The sequence below is a fragment of the Peromyscus eremicus genome, chromosome 18 (assembly GCF_949786415.1).
Source record: "Peromyscus eremicus chromosome 18, PerEre_H2_v1, whole genome shotgun sequence".
NCBI classification, from domain to species: domain Eukaryota; kingdom Metazoa; phylum Chordata; class Mammalia; order Rodentia; family Cricetidae; genus Peromyscus; species Peromyscus eremicus.
This window is the reverse complement of record NC_081434.1, coordinates 1672532-1689462: the sequence shown is the minus strand read 5'-3', so window position 1 is coordinate 1689462 and position 16931 is coordinate 1672532. Positions and strand designations below refer to the sequence as shown.

The following is a 16931-nucleotide window of genomic DNA, read 5'->3' as shown; positions in this document are numbered from 1 at the left end:
CCTAGACCCACAAGGTAGAAGGAGAAAACTAACTCCTCCAAGTTGTCCTCTGACCTTCACATACATAAAGCGGTACATATGCACATGTACACACACACTAAATCACTGTAATAAAATGAAAAGCAGCCGGGCGGTGGTGGCGCACGCCTTTAATCCCAGCACTCGGGAGGCAGAGGCAGGTGGATCTCTGTGAGTTCGAGGCCAGCCTGGGCTACCAAGTGAGTTCCAGGAAAGGCACAAAGTTACACAGAGAAACCCTGTCTCGAAAAACCAAAAAAAAAAATAAATAAATAAATAAATAAAAATAAAATGAAAAGCAGAGGTGGCCAGTTGAGGAACAACAGTTGACTTCTGACCTCCATACACACACTCAAGCATACCTGCAACACATGAATGCATACATACACCACAAGCCAGGTCCAGTGGCACAGACCTGTAGTCTCAGCCACTTGGGAAGCAGAGGCAGGAGGATCACAAGATCAAGGCTAGTCTGGACAACTTGGTGAGACTGCCCCCCTCAAAATTAAAAGAACTAAGGCTGTATCTCATCGGTAGAGCTAGCATGCATAAGATCCTGGGTACAGAAAAAAACAAAACTGTTTTGAGAAATAAGTATATTTAATTTCACGACAGCTGATTCTTCATATCCCTTTTAAAACAAAGAGTGATTATTTTTAGATTTACTTTGTGTGTGGCTGTTTTGCCTGTATGCATGTGTTTACACCACATGCATGCCTGTTGGATCCCCTGGAACTGAGGTTACAGACAGTTGTGAGCTACCATGTGGGTGCTGGGGATCAAACCCGCAGCAAGTGCTTTTAACCACTGAGCCAGCTCTCCAGCCCCTCCTGAAAACTTCATCCTCACATTTAAGGACAACTGTGTACTGTGTTGTCTCATGGCTGCTGTGTAATCTAGTACTCCTCCTGTCTTTTGTAGCCTGACTTGAAGCTTGGGAAAGAGTAAGAGCCTTCCAGAATAGAAGTTGTGCCAAGTCTTCTGGTTTTCTGGAAATGTAATTAAAGTGGTGAAGTAGCAGCCAGGCGGTGGTGGTGCACACCTTTAATCCCAGCACTTGAGAAGCAGAGGCAGGCGGATCTCTGAGTTTGAGGCCAGCCTGGGCTACATAGAGAAAAAAAAAAAGTGAAGTAGGTCGAGTGTTGCTGGGGGATGTCCTTCTGTACGCTGTGAATATATGTTCCCATTGGTTAATAAATAAGCTGCTTTGGCCTATGGCAAGGCAGCTTAGAGGCAGGTGGGAAATCCAAGGAGAGAGACAGGAAAGAGAAAGGCAAGGTGGGAGAGACACCAGACCGCCATCCTAGGAGTAACATATAATGGGATGGAGGTAAAGCCAGGGAACATGTGGTGATACATAGATTAATAGTTATGGGCTGAGTTAAACTATAAGAGCTAGCTAGCAAGAGACCTGCCATAGGTCATACAGCTTATTAATATTAAGCCTCTGCATAATTATAAACGGCTGAGGGGCCAGGCAGGACTGGAGGAACACAGGACCTCAGGGCCGGGTGGGACCTGAGAAAATTTACTACAGTGTGTCTTTTGAAATCATATATAACAAAACCTCTGGTTGTATTTCTAAACAGCAGGTCTTGGGCTATATATATCTTTAGAGTTTGAGGCCATGCTGGGCTACAGTGTGACTCTGTCTTATTATTTTTTAATAGTAACAAAAAAACAGGCCAGTTGTAGCAGTGCACACCTGTGATCCCAGCACTTGGAGAAGTTCAAGGTCATCCTCGGCAGCCTGGGATACAGGAGACCCTGTTTCAATGACTGAAGAGAAAACTCCTGCAAGGTGAGTAGATCCGTTTATGAAATATTTCTCAGCTCTCAGATGGCCCTAGAGCCATTTTGGACGTGGCTGCTGTCCTTGCCTTGTGCTGGGGTGGGACTTGGCGGTTTAGGGATGGTGGTGGTCGGGAGATGAGCTCCAATCTCCCCTGATACCTCACACAGAAGTCTCCTGGTTATGGCAGTCTCACAGGTTTCAACTAAGTAAACAGACCTTTTCAAATTGAATGAAGGCTTTTGACATGTCACAGAGAGATGTGACAGATAGGTTGGAGTTCCAATCTTTAAGGGAAAGGGCCACAGTTGGTTTGAGCTTGATGTTTAATAGAATATATAGTGGATTGACAGGTGGTACAGAACCCAATAACGGATTAGACAGAGCTTACAACCTCTGTGCTTGGTCCAGACACCAGCCCTGCTGTCCATCTGAGTGTACCACGTGGGGCTTCAAGACCAACTCCAGTGACTTGGAGGTGGATAGGACCTAAGTGTTCCCACTCCCCACCAAGTGAACCAGACATGTAGCCATCATAGCATGGATATTTTCAAGAGTGGATTGAGTAAGGCAGGGTGAAGCCGTACATTTTCTACATGCAGTCCAAGAGGTAAGCCTGTCTACCTTCACACCCATGTGTATTCTTCCTGGTGCTCAGGCTCTAAGAGATGAGCATGGCCCTGGGCAAGGATGATGTGCAAGTTTGTGAAGCACTGTTTCCTGTTTTATTATTATGTAAAAAAGAGCTTTCCAAAAGCTGTATTTGGCGTGAGCTCATACCACTGTGAGTGCTGCCAGTGGATGGCCAGGCACAGGTGCGTGAGGCCCTGAGGAGTTGGGGGAGAGAATGAGGTGCAGGCAGAACAGGAAAGAGCCAGCATAGGTCCCTGCCCTAGGAGCCCAAAGGATAAAGGCCGTGCAGTAAGGGGTTATAGATGATCCTCTTTGGTCAGGCAAAGACCCTGATACGGGCCCAGAAGGCAAAGGGCTCAGGCTTAGCCCTGGAGCGAGCTGTCGGCTCACCACAGGGAGGCAAGGGGTGACGCAAGACGACAGACGTCAGGCTGTGTCTCCAGCTCCTAGGAACCGCCCTTGTCTCTGTCATCGATCAGGTCATACCTGGGGGACAAGGACAGAGCTCAGGCAGAAGGAAGACTCACATCTGTCTGTCCAGGCTGGCTGGAACTCAGTTCTCCAGCTCCCCACAGGTTGGGACCACAGCCGTGAGGCCCAGTTGTCTTCTCTCATACGTGAAAGACAGGCCTGGGGCTTCTGTGCTTACCAGAATCCATGGTTCTCAGCTTTCACGACATCTCTTTTCTTCCTGTGATTGGGATTTCTCCACTGCACCTAACCAGCCCCACCTACTCCCACCCGCTCCTTCCAGACACTCACCACTGGGCTGCACCCTGGGAGAGGTCGATCTCAGCCAGATCCAGCTGCACCTGGGTGAGAGGATGGCAGAGGGGCAAGATGTCACTTTGATATTTCCAAAGAGCTTGTCCCATTGTCACATGACCTCAAAGAGAGGATAGGGTCACTTCCCAGGTGGCACCCTGGTTGTCCCCTCCTGAACAGGCAGCGGTGGCGCCAGCAGCTTTAATTCTTGCCTCTTACCTTCCCCAGAAGCTCACGCTCTCTTGACATGAAGGAGGAGTTTGACTTCACAGAAACATCTAGCTTTCGCCTGAGAGACCCATCCAGCGGCAGCTCCCACTCAAACCTGGAAAAGCACTCGATATCAGAGCCCAGCTGACGCCGTCCGCCTCTCCGTGTAAACGCCCACTCACTGACTGTTCATTGAAGTCGGGGTTGAGGGTCCTCTTCTTCTGAGAGGTCTTCCTCTTGGTGCCTCGATTCTTGTCTGGCAGCAGCAGCAGCGACACATAGGGGTCCGGGAGATCGCGGCCATTCTGTCGAAGGGCTCTGCAACAGAGGGGTGTGGGCACTGAAGCACCCACGGCAGAGGATGGAGGGGACCGAGGAGGGCAGGTGGGCGGGGTCTCACCGGCAGCTGTGAACAATGCTGACCAGCTTTTGCTCGTCGCTGTGGTACCATAGTGTCAGTCTCACCTGGCCCAGAGGCCCAACAGGAGCCTCCGAGGGGCTGTGGGAAGACGGAGAGATGGCGTCTAGGAAACCCGTGAGTCAGACTTCATACTCTTGCCTGCACACCACTTCATGGCAGTCTTACCTGTCACCATGCGGGAGGCGATGCCTGACCTCCAAGACTGGGGAGGTGGCGTGAACGGGTGCCCCTGGGGCCTCAGGTTCCTCACTGAGAGAAGAGGAGCTGTGACTGTGAGCTTCCACTCCAGAGTGCTGGGACACCAGGATCTGGGGGCAGGAGAGCTGGGCGTTTCCTCACTAGAAGGGCACAACCTCTGCTCCACCCTTTGGGGTTCAGCCCTGAGCCACCCTGCCCCCTCCGGGGACTCACCCCCAGCTGTGCTCTTATTAGCACCTGGCCCTGACCGTTACTGAGCGCAAACCAGTTGTCCAAGCAGAGTCGGTCTGCCTGGAGGAGCTCGGAGAGAGGCAGGGATACGGAGCCCAGGGTGCCGGTTCCTTCACCCCGAACCTGTGGGGCAAATGCACTGATCAATTATTGAAGCTTGGCATTTATGAGCCAAACACTGGGGTGGTTTTGGTGAGAGTCCCCTTAGGGAGGAACAGAGTACATTACAGCTGCTAGCCCCACCCCCCGAAAATAGCCTCATCCAGGCTGCCTTCAGATCCTTGTGATCCTACCTCAGCCTCCCTGGTGCTGGGATTACAGGTGTGTGCCACCATGGCTAGCTTTTCCTTTCTCAGTCTCTACCTTCTGCTTCATAAGCTCTCACAAGTTTACTAGTAGTACCGGCAGAGTGGAAAAAAGAACCGCAAAAACTAAAAGTAAGTCGCCAGGCATGGTGATGCACACTTTAATCTCAGCACTCAGGAGGCAGAAGCAGGTAGATCTCAGAGTTTAAGGCCAGCCTGGTCTATGGTCTCAAAAGGAAAAAAATAATGAAGGCCTGGGGATGTAGCTCAGTCGGCAGAGTGCTTGCCTAACATGCTGGAAGCTCTGGGTTCAGTCCCCAGCTCCACATAAAACTGGGTGTGAGGGTGCATACTGTCATCCCAGCACTCCGGAGGTGGGGAGAGGAGGGCCAGGAATTGAGGGTCACCCTAAGCTACCGGGTTTGAGGCCAGCTTGGGCTCCATGTCTCCAAGAAAGAAAAGATTCCTGCCTATCATGTTCTTTTTATATTTCACATGTAACCTTTTTTTTTGGTGGGGGGACGTTCAAGACAAGATTTCTCTGGGTAGTACTGTGTGTTCTGGAACTTGCTATGTACACCAGGCTGGTCTTGAACTCAGAGATCCGGAGTGCTGAGATTAAAAGGCATGCACCAGCACCACCCCGCTTCATGTGTAACTTTTAAAATTGTCTTGTACAGGGACTAAATTTGATCACCAGCACTCACTCTTCCCTGGGCACTGGGTGCACAGACACAAAATTCAAAACGTCTCCTTTTTTGTTCTATAATTCTAACTAGTATATGCCTGTATCTTTGTATTTCCTGACTTTTTAAATGTTTATTAGTGTGTGTACAAGTGCTTGAATATCCTGATACTTGAGTGCAGAGGACCACTTTTAGGAACAGGTTCCAAAGATCAAACTCTGGTTGTCAGGCTTGCATGCATAAGCTTTTACATGCCAAGGCATCTCTCCGGTCCTCTTATGCACTAACTTTACAGATAGTGTAGTATCCACTACCTGTCATAAAAGGTGAGGAGAGCTTTTATTTGTCTCACTACTGGTTTTGTTTCTCCAGACAGGGGGTCTTTGTGTAACCCTGGCTGTCCTGGAACTCAGAGATCCGCCTGCCTCCTGAGTGCTGGGATTAAAAGTGTGCACCACCACTGCCCAGCTCGTAATTTTTAAATTGTCTTATTTGACCTCTTGGCAGCCTTCAGCCGCTCCCAGTCTTTTGAAACTATCGTGGTTCTGCAGCTGCTTTCTCCTGGTGTTCTCGCTACGAGTCAGGTCCCTACCTGTCTTCGAGGTGTTAGGTGCACAGCATCGTGTCTGCCCTGTCTTGTTCACTGTGCACACTCCCTGCATGCTCTTGCCCCCACAAGGGGGAAAGCAGTCCGTACCCCACAGTCTACCTGCTGGGTGGCTCTTCAGAGATGTCCCTTCTCAAACAATCCCTCTTCTCCATCCTGGTGCCTCATGTCTCAAACCCAGGAGTTCACATCTAGACTGTTCTTTGTTCCTCCCTCCCTTTCTCAAAACAAGCGAAAAGCATGCCTGTAATTCCAGTTACAGTGTGAGACGCTTGTCTCAAAAAGCCAACAAAAAAATAGCCAGGCATGGTGGCACACACCTTTAATTCCAGCACTTGGAAGACAGAGACAGGTGGATCGCTGTGAGCTCTAGGCCAGCCAGGGTTATGTAATGAGAACTTGTTTTTGTCTTGTTTTAAGGGAGGGGGCAGTAATAGAACCAGGAAATGGCCCAGTGGGCAAGAGCGTTTGCAGCACAGGGCAGACGTGAGGACCTGAGTTCAAACCCCACAACCCAGCACAAGTGTCTAATGGCAGTGTCTGTATGGGGAGATAGAAACCATGGGAGCTCGACCAGCTAGCCTCAGTGGACATAGAACAAAAACCAACAGAGACCCTGTCTAAGTCAAGGGATGTCATCCAAGGCTGTCCTCTGACCTCCACATGTCTGCAGTGTGAACACTCCTCATCTTCCTGCCTCCACCTCCCAAGTGCAGAGTCACAGGTATGCACCGACCACCTCCAGCCCAAATTCTTTAGTGCTGGGGACTTAGCATGCTAAGCTAGCACTCTACCAGAGCTACATCCCAGATCCAAATCCTTAGCATGATATTGACAAGTCTCTGTTCTATTATGAGTTTCTCTATAATAAATTTTTCCTTTTTTTTTTTTTTGGTTTTTCAAGACAAGGTTTCTCCGTGTAGTTTTGGTGCCTGTCCTGGATCTCGCTCTGTAGACCAGAGCTGGCCTCGAACTCACAGAAATCCGCCTGCCTCTGCCTCCCGAGTACAAGGATTAAAGGCATGTGCCACATACAGCCCGGGTTTCTTCCATTTTTTCCCCTCACCCTGCAGGGCATTCCTGTTTTATGTGTGTATCTATGTGTGTGTGAGAGAGTATGCATACAATGTGTACAGGTGCCTTCAGGGACCATCAGAAGCATCGGATCCTGTGGAGCTATAGTGGAGCTGTAGTGCAGGTGTGTGTAAGCTGCCCGGTCTGGAGGCTGAGAGCCGTCACTGATCTCTCTCTAGACTGGTTGGGTAAAGCCTATCTTCCCTTAAGTTCAGACGTCTCCCAAGGATGCTTTCTCATTGCCCCACCTCATCTGGTGGGACCCCGCCTTCTCTCCCTCACCTTTTCACTCAGTTACACTTCTGTAAGTATTCTCTGGTTACTGTCCTCCCGTAACAGAGTGACCCCCAAGGCTAAGGACACAAGGGTCCTTCCTTCCTCTCCCTCCCACCCCTTTTTTCTTTTGTTTTGAAACAGGGTCTTTCTAGCCCAGACTGGCTTTGAACTCAGGGCAATCCTCCTGCTTTAGATTCCCAAGTGATTACAGGTGTTTGCCATCAAGGGCTTTCGTGGGGTCTGTGGTTGGAGTCTACAGTACCTGTGCAGTGAATTCACAGTACCTGGAGCTCCAGGCTCTCGGCATGTGGCTTCCTGATGAGAAAGGAAGCACTCTCCTCCCAGATAGGGGCTGACGTTTGGGAAACAGTCTGTTGGAGATGAGGGCTATGATCAGTGGTGGGTACTCAGTCTTCCGGCCTCTTCCCTCCCATTCTGGGCAGTGAAGGATCCCCATTACAAAGCATTTTCTCCTACCTTGGTTTTATGGGAAGTCTCTCCCACAGTGAGGGTAGCATAAGGGCTGGGAGGCTTGGTGCCTTTTCGGAGCTGGAAGGACAGTATCAGTTATGAGTTTACAAATTAAAGCCATAGCCCCCACCCTCACCTCACAGCTTTGGATAATCTCACCCCAGCACCATCCTCCAGTGGGACCACTTACTCTCCCAAATCTACAAGGTGCACTCACACCCAAGGGAACCCGAAGAGGGGCCACAAGGGCCACGAAGCTACAGGGGCTGGGAGCTGCTCTCACCGGCAGATCTTCCGCCCGTTCCAGGTAGACAGAGAGCAGGGCTGCCGCCAGCTCTGAGCTCTTCTGAGTCTGGATCAGACTGTTGACCTGCAGCACCTGGGACACAAGACGGGCTATGGAGGGGGCTGACAGACGACCTCACCCCACTCCATCCTGCTCAGATGTTCTCCTCACCTCTTCTAACTCAGCAGCGGTAGGTCTAGGGGTCAGCCGCTCCAGGCGCAAGTGTAGGCGGCCAGATGGGACATCCTCCAGGGTCAGCCACTGCGGAGACAGGCAGGGAAAGTCTTGAGGATGAGAGGATAGGCATGATGGAAAAGGGGGCATGGGTCTCACCTCATGCCCACCTCATCAAGGAAGCCACTGTTGAGGACTGTGGTGAGACTCACTTTATACCTGTAAAGAACGAAGACAAGGGGCTGATGGTCAGTACCACAGCCTGTGGGGCCCAGCATTATCTGTCCACCTGAGCTCCCTCCTACCTGCCCAAAAAGTCATCCTTGTCCAGGTCCTTATCAAAGACCTCAATCTCAAGCTCTTGGCCTGGAATCGATGTGACAATCACCTAATGGAAGAAAACAGGCAGATAAAGGGATTTCTCTCTTCCTCTTCAAATGACTGCCCATCCCCTGACCATGGAGGATTGGTAGCACTGAGGGGCACACAGAGGAGTTCTGACCCAGTTCTGACCTCAAAAACCTCATTCCATCGGGGATTGAGATCTTCCCGAACAACATGGGTCCGGAAGCTTCTCCCTGCCACCTTCAGCTTGACGTAGGGGTCTGATTTGCCCTTCACCAATCCCCCCAAGAAACGGTCTTTTGCAATTAGGTCCTGAGCCTCTAATACATGGATCCGAAGAACATTCTGCAGGAAGGACAGATGGGGCAAGGCCTCAGAACCAGCCCTGGCACACAGGCTTGGCGTAGTGTGGGCAAACAGAACCTTCTCTACCTCAGTCCCAAAGTGGCTGTTAGGCGTTGTGTGGCAGGGCCGAGGTGGGGCATCCACACTGCTGCCCGGCTGGAGGCTGTCCCTGTCCAGGTCCTGGGCACCAGGTGCAGTGGGGAAGCAGATCTCCGATGAATCCAAGTATAAGATCTGTGAAAGACGGTGTGATTGCAGATCAGCGAGCAGGCTGGAGGACAGCGCAGGGGCTCTAGGGATCTGGCTCCCTTGCCTCCACTGGGCTCGTCTCGCTCCGTGAGACATGAACAGGTGTCAGCGTGAGGCTCGGCCTTTGATCTGAATGTGCCCCCCTTCCATGCTCTGAATACCAAGGGATCCACAGGCCTCCCCAGCACCCAGCGCTTCCGCCATGGCCATACCCGCATGACCAGTTTCATGTAGAGCCTGGAGTTTGGGCCTGAGCTGCTGAGCTGGAACCACTGGTCCAGGGTGAGTTCAGAGGCAGTCAACAGGCGAGCCAGAGGGAGAGTTAGCGCCCCTAAAGTCAGGGCCCTGGAGTCATCCTTCACCTAGCACACAGGAGGGGTGAGGCGAAGGTGTACTGAGGAAGCTGTAACAGGACTCCACCCTTTCCCTCCAGACAGTTACAAACCTTTTCACTCCGGGCGTCTGTTCATCGTCTTTTTCAACACTGTCCTCCTACCTTTCCTTGTTCCGTCCCCTGAGGAACTTCTCGTTCCCTCCCTCCTGCCTAGTTCAACCCTACTTGTCTCTCCTTCAGACTCAGTTGAAGTCTTAGTTCCTTCACAAACTCTACAAATGTTTGGAAAAAAACTGTTCCTTGTGTGTGAATGCATGACTTACATGGAATGTGTCCCATGCACACATGTACAGGTCAGAGGGCAGTTTTGTGGACTTGGTTCTCTTCCTACCTTTATGTAGATTCTGGGGATTGAGCTCCAGTCACCAGGCTGTATTCACCCACTGAGCCAGGGCTTTGCTAGTCCGTGTCCCCCCCCCCCCCCCCCCGTCTCCAAATCCGACCTGCTCTAGCCCCCATGTCTCCTCTGACCATCCTCAAAGGCTGTACAGTCAGCACCTCTGTGTTTCCTCTATGAAACTGACCAGTAAACAAGGAACCTATGACACTGGCTTTCATGACTTTTCTATGACCCTTAGAATGTTCATTTTACTGGGACACAAAATCTGCACACCATAAAAATTACTCATTTCAAGTACAGAGTTACCAATTATAAAAATCAATTCTAGGCCTGGTGTGGTAGCACACGCCTTTAGACACTAAGGCAGAGAGGCAGGTGGATTTCCAGGTTTGAGGCCAGCCTGGTCTACACAGTGAGACCCTATCAATAAACAAAACTGGACGTGGTGGCTCACGCCTTTAATCCCAGCACTTGGGAGGAAGAAGCAGGTGGGTCTCTGTGACAAGCAGAGCTTGGTTGAGAGACCCTGTCTCAAAACAAAAACCCTAATCTAATGTCAAGAACAAATGAGGCCTTGAATTAATCCCCAGCATCTTACACACACACACACACACACACACACACACACACACACACACACATCTGAGGAACAAAATGTACCAATAAACCTGGGGAGACAGGGTAAGGCAGCTCTCACCTGCACGTCAAGCTCCTGGCTTCGAGGGTCTTGCAGGAAAAACCGGAAAGCTTCTTCCCATACCGGGCAGTTGGTGCCGTAGGCCGCCTGAGGTGATGATAAGTTAAGGACAGGTACCAGCATCATTCCAGTTGGAGCACCCTGGAGAGAAGCCTGAGCCTTACCTTGCTCTCGTGGGTCACGTCCTGAACAGACAGTTGCACCATGGGGTTGGGTTCCTTGTTCCCCTTCTTCAGCTGTGGGGGTAGAATTTAGAAGTCATCCTTGGAGTGTCGGGTTTGATGAAGGAAGGTGGGGTCGGCAGACCTGACCCCTCCTTAGAGCCTCCGTGCTACCCCTTCGCAGGCGGGGGCATCTGCGTCCTCAGCCGAGGAGGAGTGGGCACCCTTTCTTTCCCCAAGGCTCTGGTCGTCGCTCTAAAAGCCAAACTCACAGGAAGGTCCTGGGCCCGATCCAGGTAGACAACCAGGATAGCAGCTGATGGGGGGTCGGGTCGGGAAGTGATGCCCCGGTTCCACTGCAGAACCTGGGAGGAGGGACCAGTGGTCAGACCTCGTCCTCCTGACCCCCACACGTCACCCCTGCCTGCCTCCTGCTTCCTAGGCAGCTTACCTGGTCCAGTTTTTCTGCGTCTCTCAAAAGGGCTAGCCATTCTAGCCTCAAATGAACTTGGCCTTGCCCACCCTGTAGAGGGTACCACTGCAGGGAGTTGAAGAGAGTGAGACGGAGGGATCAGACACCTACCCAGCCATCCTCCACCAAGGCAGCAGCCATCAGTTGCCCATAGGTCACTCCCACATCCCTCTTCTCCCAACTTACATCATCCAGGACTCCAGCCTGTAATACCTTCCCCACATCCAGTTTCATTCTGGAAAGGGGTGGGGGTGGGAGGGGAGGAGACAGGGCAGTGAGGAGAAAAGGGGAATGATAAGTAGTAGCGACTCCGTCTCCTCCCACTCACCATCCAGGAATAACCAGAGAATCCTTTTTTATTTACGTTTAAAAATTCTGTGTGGGGGTGTACACGTGTAAGTGAAGGTGCCTGGGAGGCCAGGGGACTGGATTATAGGAGGTTGTCAGCCTCCCATGGGTGCTAGGAACTGAACTTGGGTCCTCTGCAAGAACAGTACATATGCTTAACGGCTGAGCCATCTCTCTGGCCCCAAGAGGATCTTACTGTGTGAGAGAAAGGGGGGTGGTGGTGGTGGGGAGTGTGTGTGTGTGTGTGTGTGTGTGTGTGTGTGTGTGTGTGTGCACTCCCATGCTCTACCATCTCCAGAATCTTCGGAGTACTGGGACTTTAGAATCTAAAATTGGCAGCCTCACCTTCCCAGAAAATCATCTTTATCGGGATCTTTGTCAAACACCTCCACCTCGATCTCCTGTCCTGGGACCTCGTGCACTATCACCTGGAGAGCACAGTGGACTAAGGTCTCACGGGCTGCAGCTGTGAGGGCCGTCCAATCAGCAGCTGCCGCCACTCATCCCCGCTGCTCCTCAGCTTCCTACCTCGTAAGTCTCTCCCCAGTGAGGGTTGAGGTCCTCATCTATAACGCGGCTGCAGAATGTCTGGGTGCCCACACGGACTAGTGCATAGGGGTCTGATTTGCCCTCAATCAGGCCTTTCACGTACTTGTCCTTGGAACTCAGCCCTCGGGCGGCCAGGAGGTGAATCCGAATAATGCCCTGGGGTTAGGAGCCAACTGGTGAGCAACTAAGAACCTAGGCACAGGGCCCTTGAGAGAGATCAGCTACTCAGATACCATACCCTGGGTAGTGGGGAACGCAGCTGGGCCACATCCTGAAGGTCGGGTACCAGGGGCACCAACAGTCGGTTGGGTAACACAAGGAAAGCAGCGATGGAGTCCATGATCATGGTGTCAGAGAGCGAGCTGAAAGGGAAATAGAAAAAAGTGCTCATGTTCTAGGCCCCCCACACCCCTCAGCTGTGTTTCCTCCTGCAGAGAGAGATTACAATCCTTTAAGTCTCACTGTATATCCCTGGCTGGGTCAGGATTTATTATGTAGCCCATGCTGGCACTGAACTCCAACCCCCAGGTGCTGGATTACAGGTGTATGCCGCCACACCTAGTTTAGGAAGTAGCTTTTTTTCTTATTACATTTGTTTCATGCGCATGTGCTCATGCATGCCATAGGGTTATGTGTGGAGGCCAACCATTCGGTACCCATCAGGCTTGGCAGCAAACGCCTTTGCCCATCTCACTGAGCCATCTCACCAGCCTTGTTTGCTCTTTTTTCCCCTTTCTGAAACTTCCCTGGAGTTTACGTCCAACCTCCCCAACTGCAGTGAGGTCTTGCAGGCACAGGTTTCGGTTTCACTGCTTTGCATCCCTGAACCCCCAGCCCCGGGCTGGGATAAAGGTGCCGAATACCTAAGTCCTGGGATGTCCAGCAGATTGGTCATCCCTGTCCAGTTGATGTCCAGCGTCTGGAAGAAAAGGACAGAAGAGTCGGGACGGATCCTAGGGCATACAGTCACACTCAGTCTCCTCAATCCCCACAGCTACCTCCTGTACCTCCGCCTCTCCGGACCCCCACCAGCCTGCCTCCCATCCCCCACCAGTGTTCTCTCTTACCGGGCGTTTGATAAAGAACATCGACACAGCCCCCACGATAGGAAGGTCCCCGGTGAGTGGCTCCAGAATCACCCGCAAGACTCCGTGTAGCTAGAGAAGAGCAAGGAGACCAAAGTCTTCCCCGGAAGAGGCCCTGTGTCCTCCCCCACTTCCCAGAGCCCATGAAACTCAGGGCAGACTCTGCCGTGAGGCCCCTGACATCCGCCCACCTGCATGCCCTTGAGTCCTGCTTTGCAGAAATACTTCTTCACCTCCACGTCGATCTGCACATCACCTACATAGCTGGTAGACAGCGAGGAAGAGAGCAAAGGTCAGAGCTAGGCTTCAGGGGAGAGCGGGGCGCGTGAAGCGGCCAGGACGCGTGGACCCGGACCCACCCACAGGGAGTGAGGAGGGGGCCAGTTACCTGACGTTCAAGTCCAAGAGAATCTGATCTTTTCTCTGACTAGGGTGAACCTTGACTCCGATGATGCGTACTGGCTAAAGAGAGAGGAGATCTCAGAGGCAGGAGGAAAGAGGAACATCTCAGCCCTTGGGGTGCCTCCCAACCCTTATCTATTTCCTCCCATGCGAACCTTTTCACCCAGCTCCACTCGCGTAAACGTGAATGTCTGCAGATGGGGGTTGGCGCCCCGGACAGCTGGCGCCACCGTTTCGGCCAGGAGCTTCTCCATGTACTGGCCTAGGAAGGGCCACACCTGGGCCACAATCTGGGAGGGAAGGGGACAATCAGGAGAGGCTGCTTTCCTGCCAAAACAGTGGTTCTCAACCTGTGGGTCACGACCCCAGGGGCTTCTAAGACCATCAGAAAACACAGATGTGTACGTTACGATTCATAACAGTAGCAAAATTACAGTTATGAAGTAGCAAGGAAAATAATTTTATGGTTGGGGGTCACCACAGCATGAGGAGCTGTACTAAAGGGTCGCAGCATTAGGAAGGTTGAGAACCACTGGTCTAAAGGCAAGTTCTACCTGGGCATGACAGCACATCGCTGTTTTCTGAAGAGTGATGCTGAGCTGCGAGATCAGGACTCTGAGGCCACCTTTGGGGCAGTCATCCCCATGGGCATCTTTGGGGACTAGGCTCTGAAGTGTGGGAAGGCCTCGACTCGGGGAAAATCAAAACCAGGACAGTCCTCACCTTGTTCAGCCATTCAGCCTTTTCCACATCTGGGAAGCTGACCTGGAAGTGAGGACAGCAGAGTCAGGGATAAGCATGCTCTACATGCTTCCTAAGCGGCCAGTGGGGTGCACCCGGAGGACATGGAGCATGTCCCTCTGGCAGGGACTCCTCACGCCCAGGGGCTGGGTGGGCTGGGGTTTCTTCCCTCCCGCTTTTCCTCTTCCTTCCTCTTGAAGCAAAATTTGAGTTTGTTAAGAAGAGGTTTTGGCTGGGCGTAGGGACACAAACCTATATTCCCAACACTTGGAAGGTAGAGGCAGGAGGATTGGAGTTCAAACCTAGCCTGGGCTATATGAGGCTATGTATCATTTAAAAAAAAGACAGCACAAAGTTGTTTTGTTTGTAGACAGAGGCTCATGATGAAGCCCTGGCTGTCCTGGAACTCACTACATAGACCAGGATGGCCTCCAGCTCACAGAGATCCACCTGCTTCTGCCTCCCAAGCGATGGGATTACATATGCCACCACACCCAGTAAGATAAAGGTTTTAATACAGATTTATGCATACAACCCTGGGGGCAGGAGACTTCTGCCCTTAGAATTTGGGCACACAGGCTTCTTTAACAAGGGGGAGCTGGTAGGATGCAGGACTGCATACATAGATGCTTCAGATAGCGAAGAGATGCGAAATGGCAGCTTCTGGGGCAGAGGAGGGGGAGGGGGAGGAGTCTTAAGCGAAGGGCACATTCTTTCAGGAGGAGATCCTGTCAAATCGGAGCTCTAGGGAATCCTGGGACGAAGAAGTCCTGGTTCCTTTGTCCAGCCTCCCTTGCTCCCCTGGGAGTGGGCGTGGGCTCTTGTATAGGAAGGTGAATAAGAAACCGACCCTTTGATAACTTAGGGAGGGGCTGGAAGAGCTACTTAGGCCTGGTGCGCTAGAGCCCGCGCAGGCCTCCGCAGAGGTCGGTCTCTCTCTCTCTCTCTCTCTCTGTCTCTCTCTGTCTCTCTCTGTCTCTCTCTCTCTCTCTCTGTCTCTCTCTCCCTGGGTGACTCCTTTTACGGGAAAGGACACCTGTGCTCTGCATGGGTGGGGGTGGGGGGTGGGAGAGGATTAATTCCCCTGAGAAGGAGTAGGGGTAACAGTTGCTGCATGGGGTAGACAGAACCATCTCTTCCTTTTTCTCTCCAGGGCACGGTAAGTGTGACTCTGTCTGCCACTCTCTACCTAACTGGCACCTCTACTGGGAAGGGTAGGGAGGGTACCAGGGAGGAAGGAGCTCAGCTTTAGCAAGGCCAGAGAGAGGCATCTGTTTCAGCCCAGGAGACGGGGTGCGGAAAAGAGGGCCTGGGTCAGCTGAGCAGGCGGGCGAAGGCTGCCCACAGTCCGGAAAAGGGTGGGGCCGCCCAGGGTGCGAATAGAGCGCGCAGCGGGAACTAAAGCAGCCTCACTACCCTCTTCCCGGCACCCCCTCCCTTGGCCCAGCTGCTGCCTTGGCTGCCCTGCAGCCCGGCTGCCCCGAGACTAGAAGGCGACTGCGGTGGGTCACTTCCAAGTGCTGAACAATGCTGGCGGGGCTGGGTGGGTCCCAGCGGGCACCTCGGAACACGGCAGGAAACGGGGAAGCCCTCGTGCCCTGAAGTCGATAAAAAGCCTTGAAAGAGCTAGCAAAGGCGAGGGAACCTCCGGGCGGCCACAGGGGTGGGGCGGAGGGATCCCCAGAGGCAGCGTGGCAAAGGCGCGAGTGGCCCCAGGAGCCGGGGACGGGGAGCGTTCCCCACGCTCGCCCGGGAGGGAGCCGGGGCTGGGGCTGGGAGCGGCCGCTCAGATGGACCGCCGGAGCCGGAGCAGGCTGAGGGAGAAGTCCCGATTCCGTGGAAGCATCCGCTCTGCGGCAAGGGTGGGCGGAGAGTGTGGGCGGGCGGGCGGTCCAGGAGTGGCGCGTCCCGGCAAGCCAGCGCTAACGGGACGGACGGGGCAGAGTCTGGGGGCCCGCGGTCCCGGGTCCGGGAGCTGACTCCACGGGCAGGGAGAGCCCGAGCTGAAGCACTAGGCAGAGCTGTACCGACCGCACCAAGGGCAGTGAAGTGGCAACTCACCCAGGCAGGTAATTCCCGGTCGCTCATGTACAGCGTCTTCGCCGTGATCCGCTCCTCGTCATCCAGCAGCTGCCTCGCTGCCCGCAGGCTCCGTGCCTTCCCATCGCGGACCCGGCGCCAGCCCAGGTAGAGCGCGAGGCCAAAGAGCACGAAACCCACGCTAAGACCCGCTGCCCCCGCCAGGTACACGGGCACCAGCACCAACAAGCGCCGCCCGAAGGAAGTCAGCACGGCCAGGGCCTCGCTCGCTGCGCCCGGGCCAGCAGGTGGGACCCCGGAGCCCGGGTCCCTCGCGGGGTCGGCGGCCGGGGGCTGCCCCGCGGGCCCGGGGCCCGCGTCCTCTTCTTCAGGGGAGCGCTCCATGGGGCAGCCTCTGGGAGTACTCTGCCTGCAGCTCCGTGTCTGGTCCAGCTCCTCCCCCCGGGATATATAGTGCTCCCGGGGACCTCCAGCCTCGCCACGCCCCTGCCGTTGGGGTTGGTTCGCGCCGCGCAGACCGGGGAAGCTGGAGGGCTTGGTGGCAGGACCTCGGTGATTGGACCAGTGGGTCAAGATGGGAGGGCTGGGTGGCGGGAAAAGGAGGAGGAAAGAAACC

At 53.4% G+C, this 16931-nt stretch overlaps 1 protein-coding gene and 1 long non-coding RNA gene across 5 annotated transcripts in view; one reads left to right on the top strand and one right to left on the bottom strand.

The window, feature by feature from the left end:
- Positions 1–4552, top strand: part of LOC131894837 (uncharacterized) — an 18552-nt gene extending 14000 nt beyond the window's left edge. For 3 of the 4 annotated variants that reach the window (XR_009375038.1, XR_009375037.1, XR_009375035.1), the window contains 2 exons: positions 1689–1819; positions 2222–2850. This is a non-coding gene — a long non-coding RNA (uncharacterized LOC131894837). Of the gene's footprint in view, positions 1–1688; positions 1820–2221; positions 2851–3436 lie in introns of those variants that run through there. The other variant, XR_009375036.1, reaches the window with a different exon arrangement.
- Positions 2849–16931, bottom strand: Esyt1 (extended synaptotagmin 1). The gene is made up of 31 exons (XM_059245145.1): positions 16337–16931; positions 14258–14299; positions 13690–13824; positions 13521–13594; positions 13324–13396; positions 13115–13204; positions 12911–12966; positions 12286–12409; positions 12027–12203; positions 11844–11926; positions 11337–11385; positions 11130–11216; positions 10951–11043; positions 10682–10753; positions 10518–10604; positions 9299–9448; positions 8925–9071; positions 8661–8837; positions 8453–8535; positions 8318–8366; positions 8145–8234; positions 7971–8066; positions 7694–7765; positions 7501–7587; positions 4251–4391; positions 4005–4147; positions 3819–3917; positions 3605–3736; positions 3428–3533; positions 3206–3255; positions 2849–2929 (listed from the first exon to the last, which is right to left on the bottom strand). The coding sequence occupies exons 1-31, from the start codon at positions 16697–16699 to the stop codon at positions 2890–2892; spliced, it is 3267 nt and encodes a 1088-aa protein (XP_059101128.1). The 5' UTR covers positions 16700–16931; the 3' UTR covers positions 2849–2889.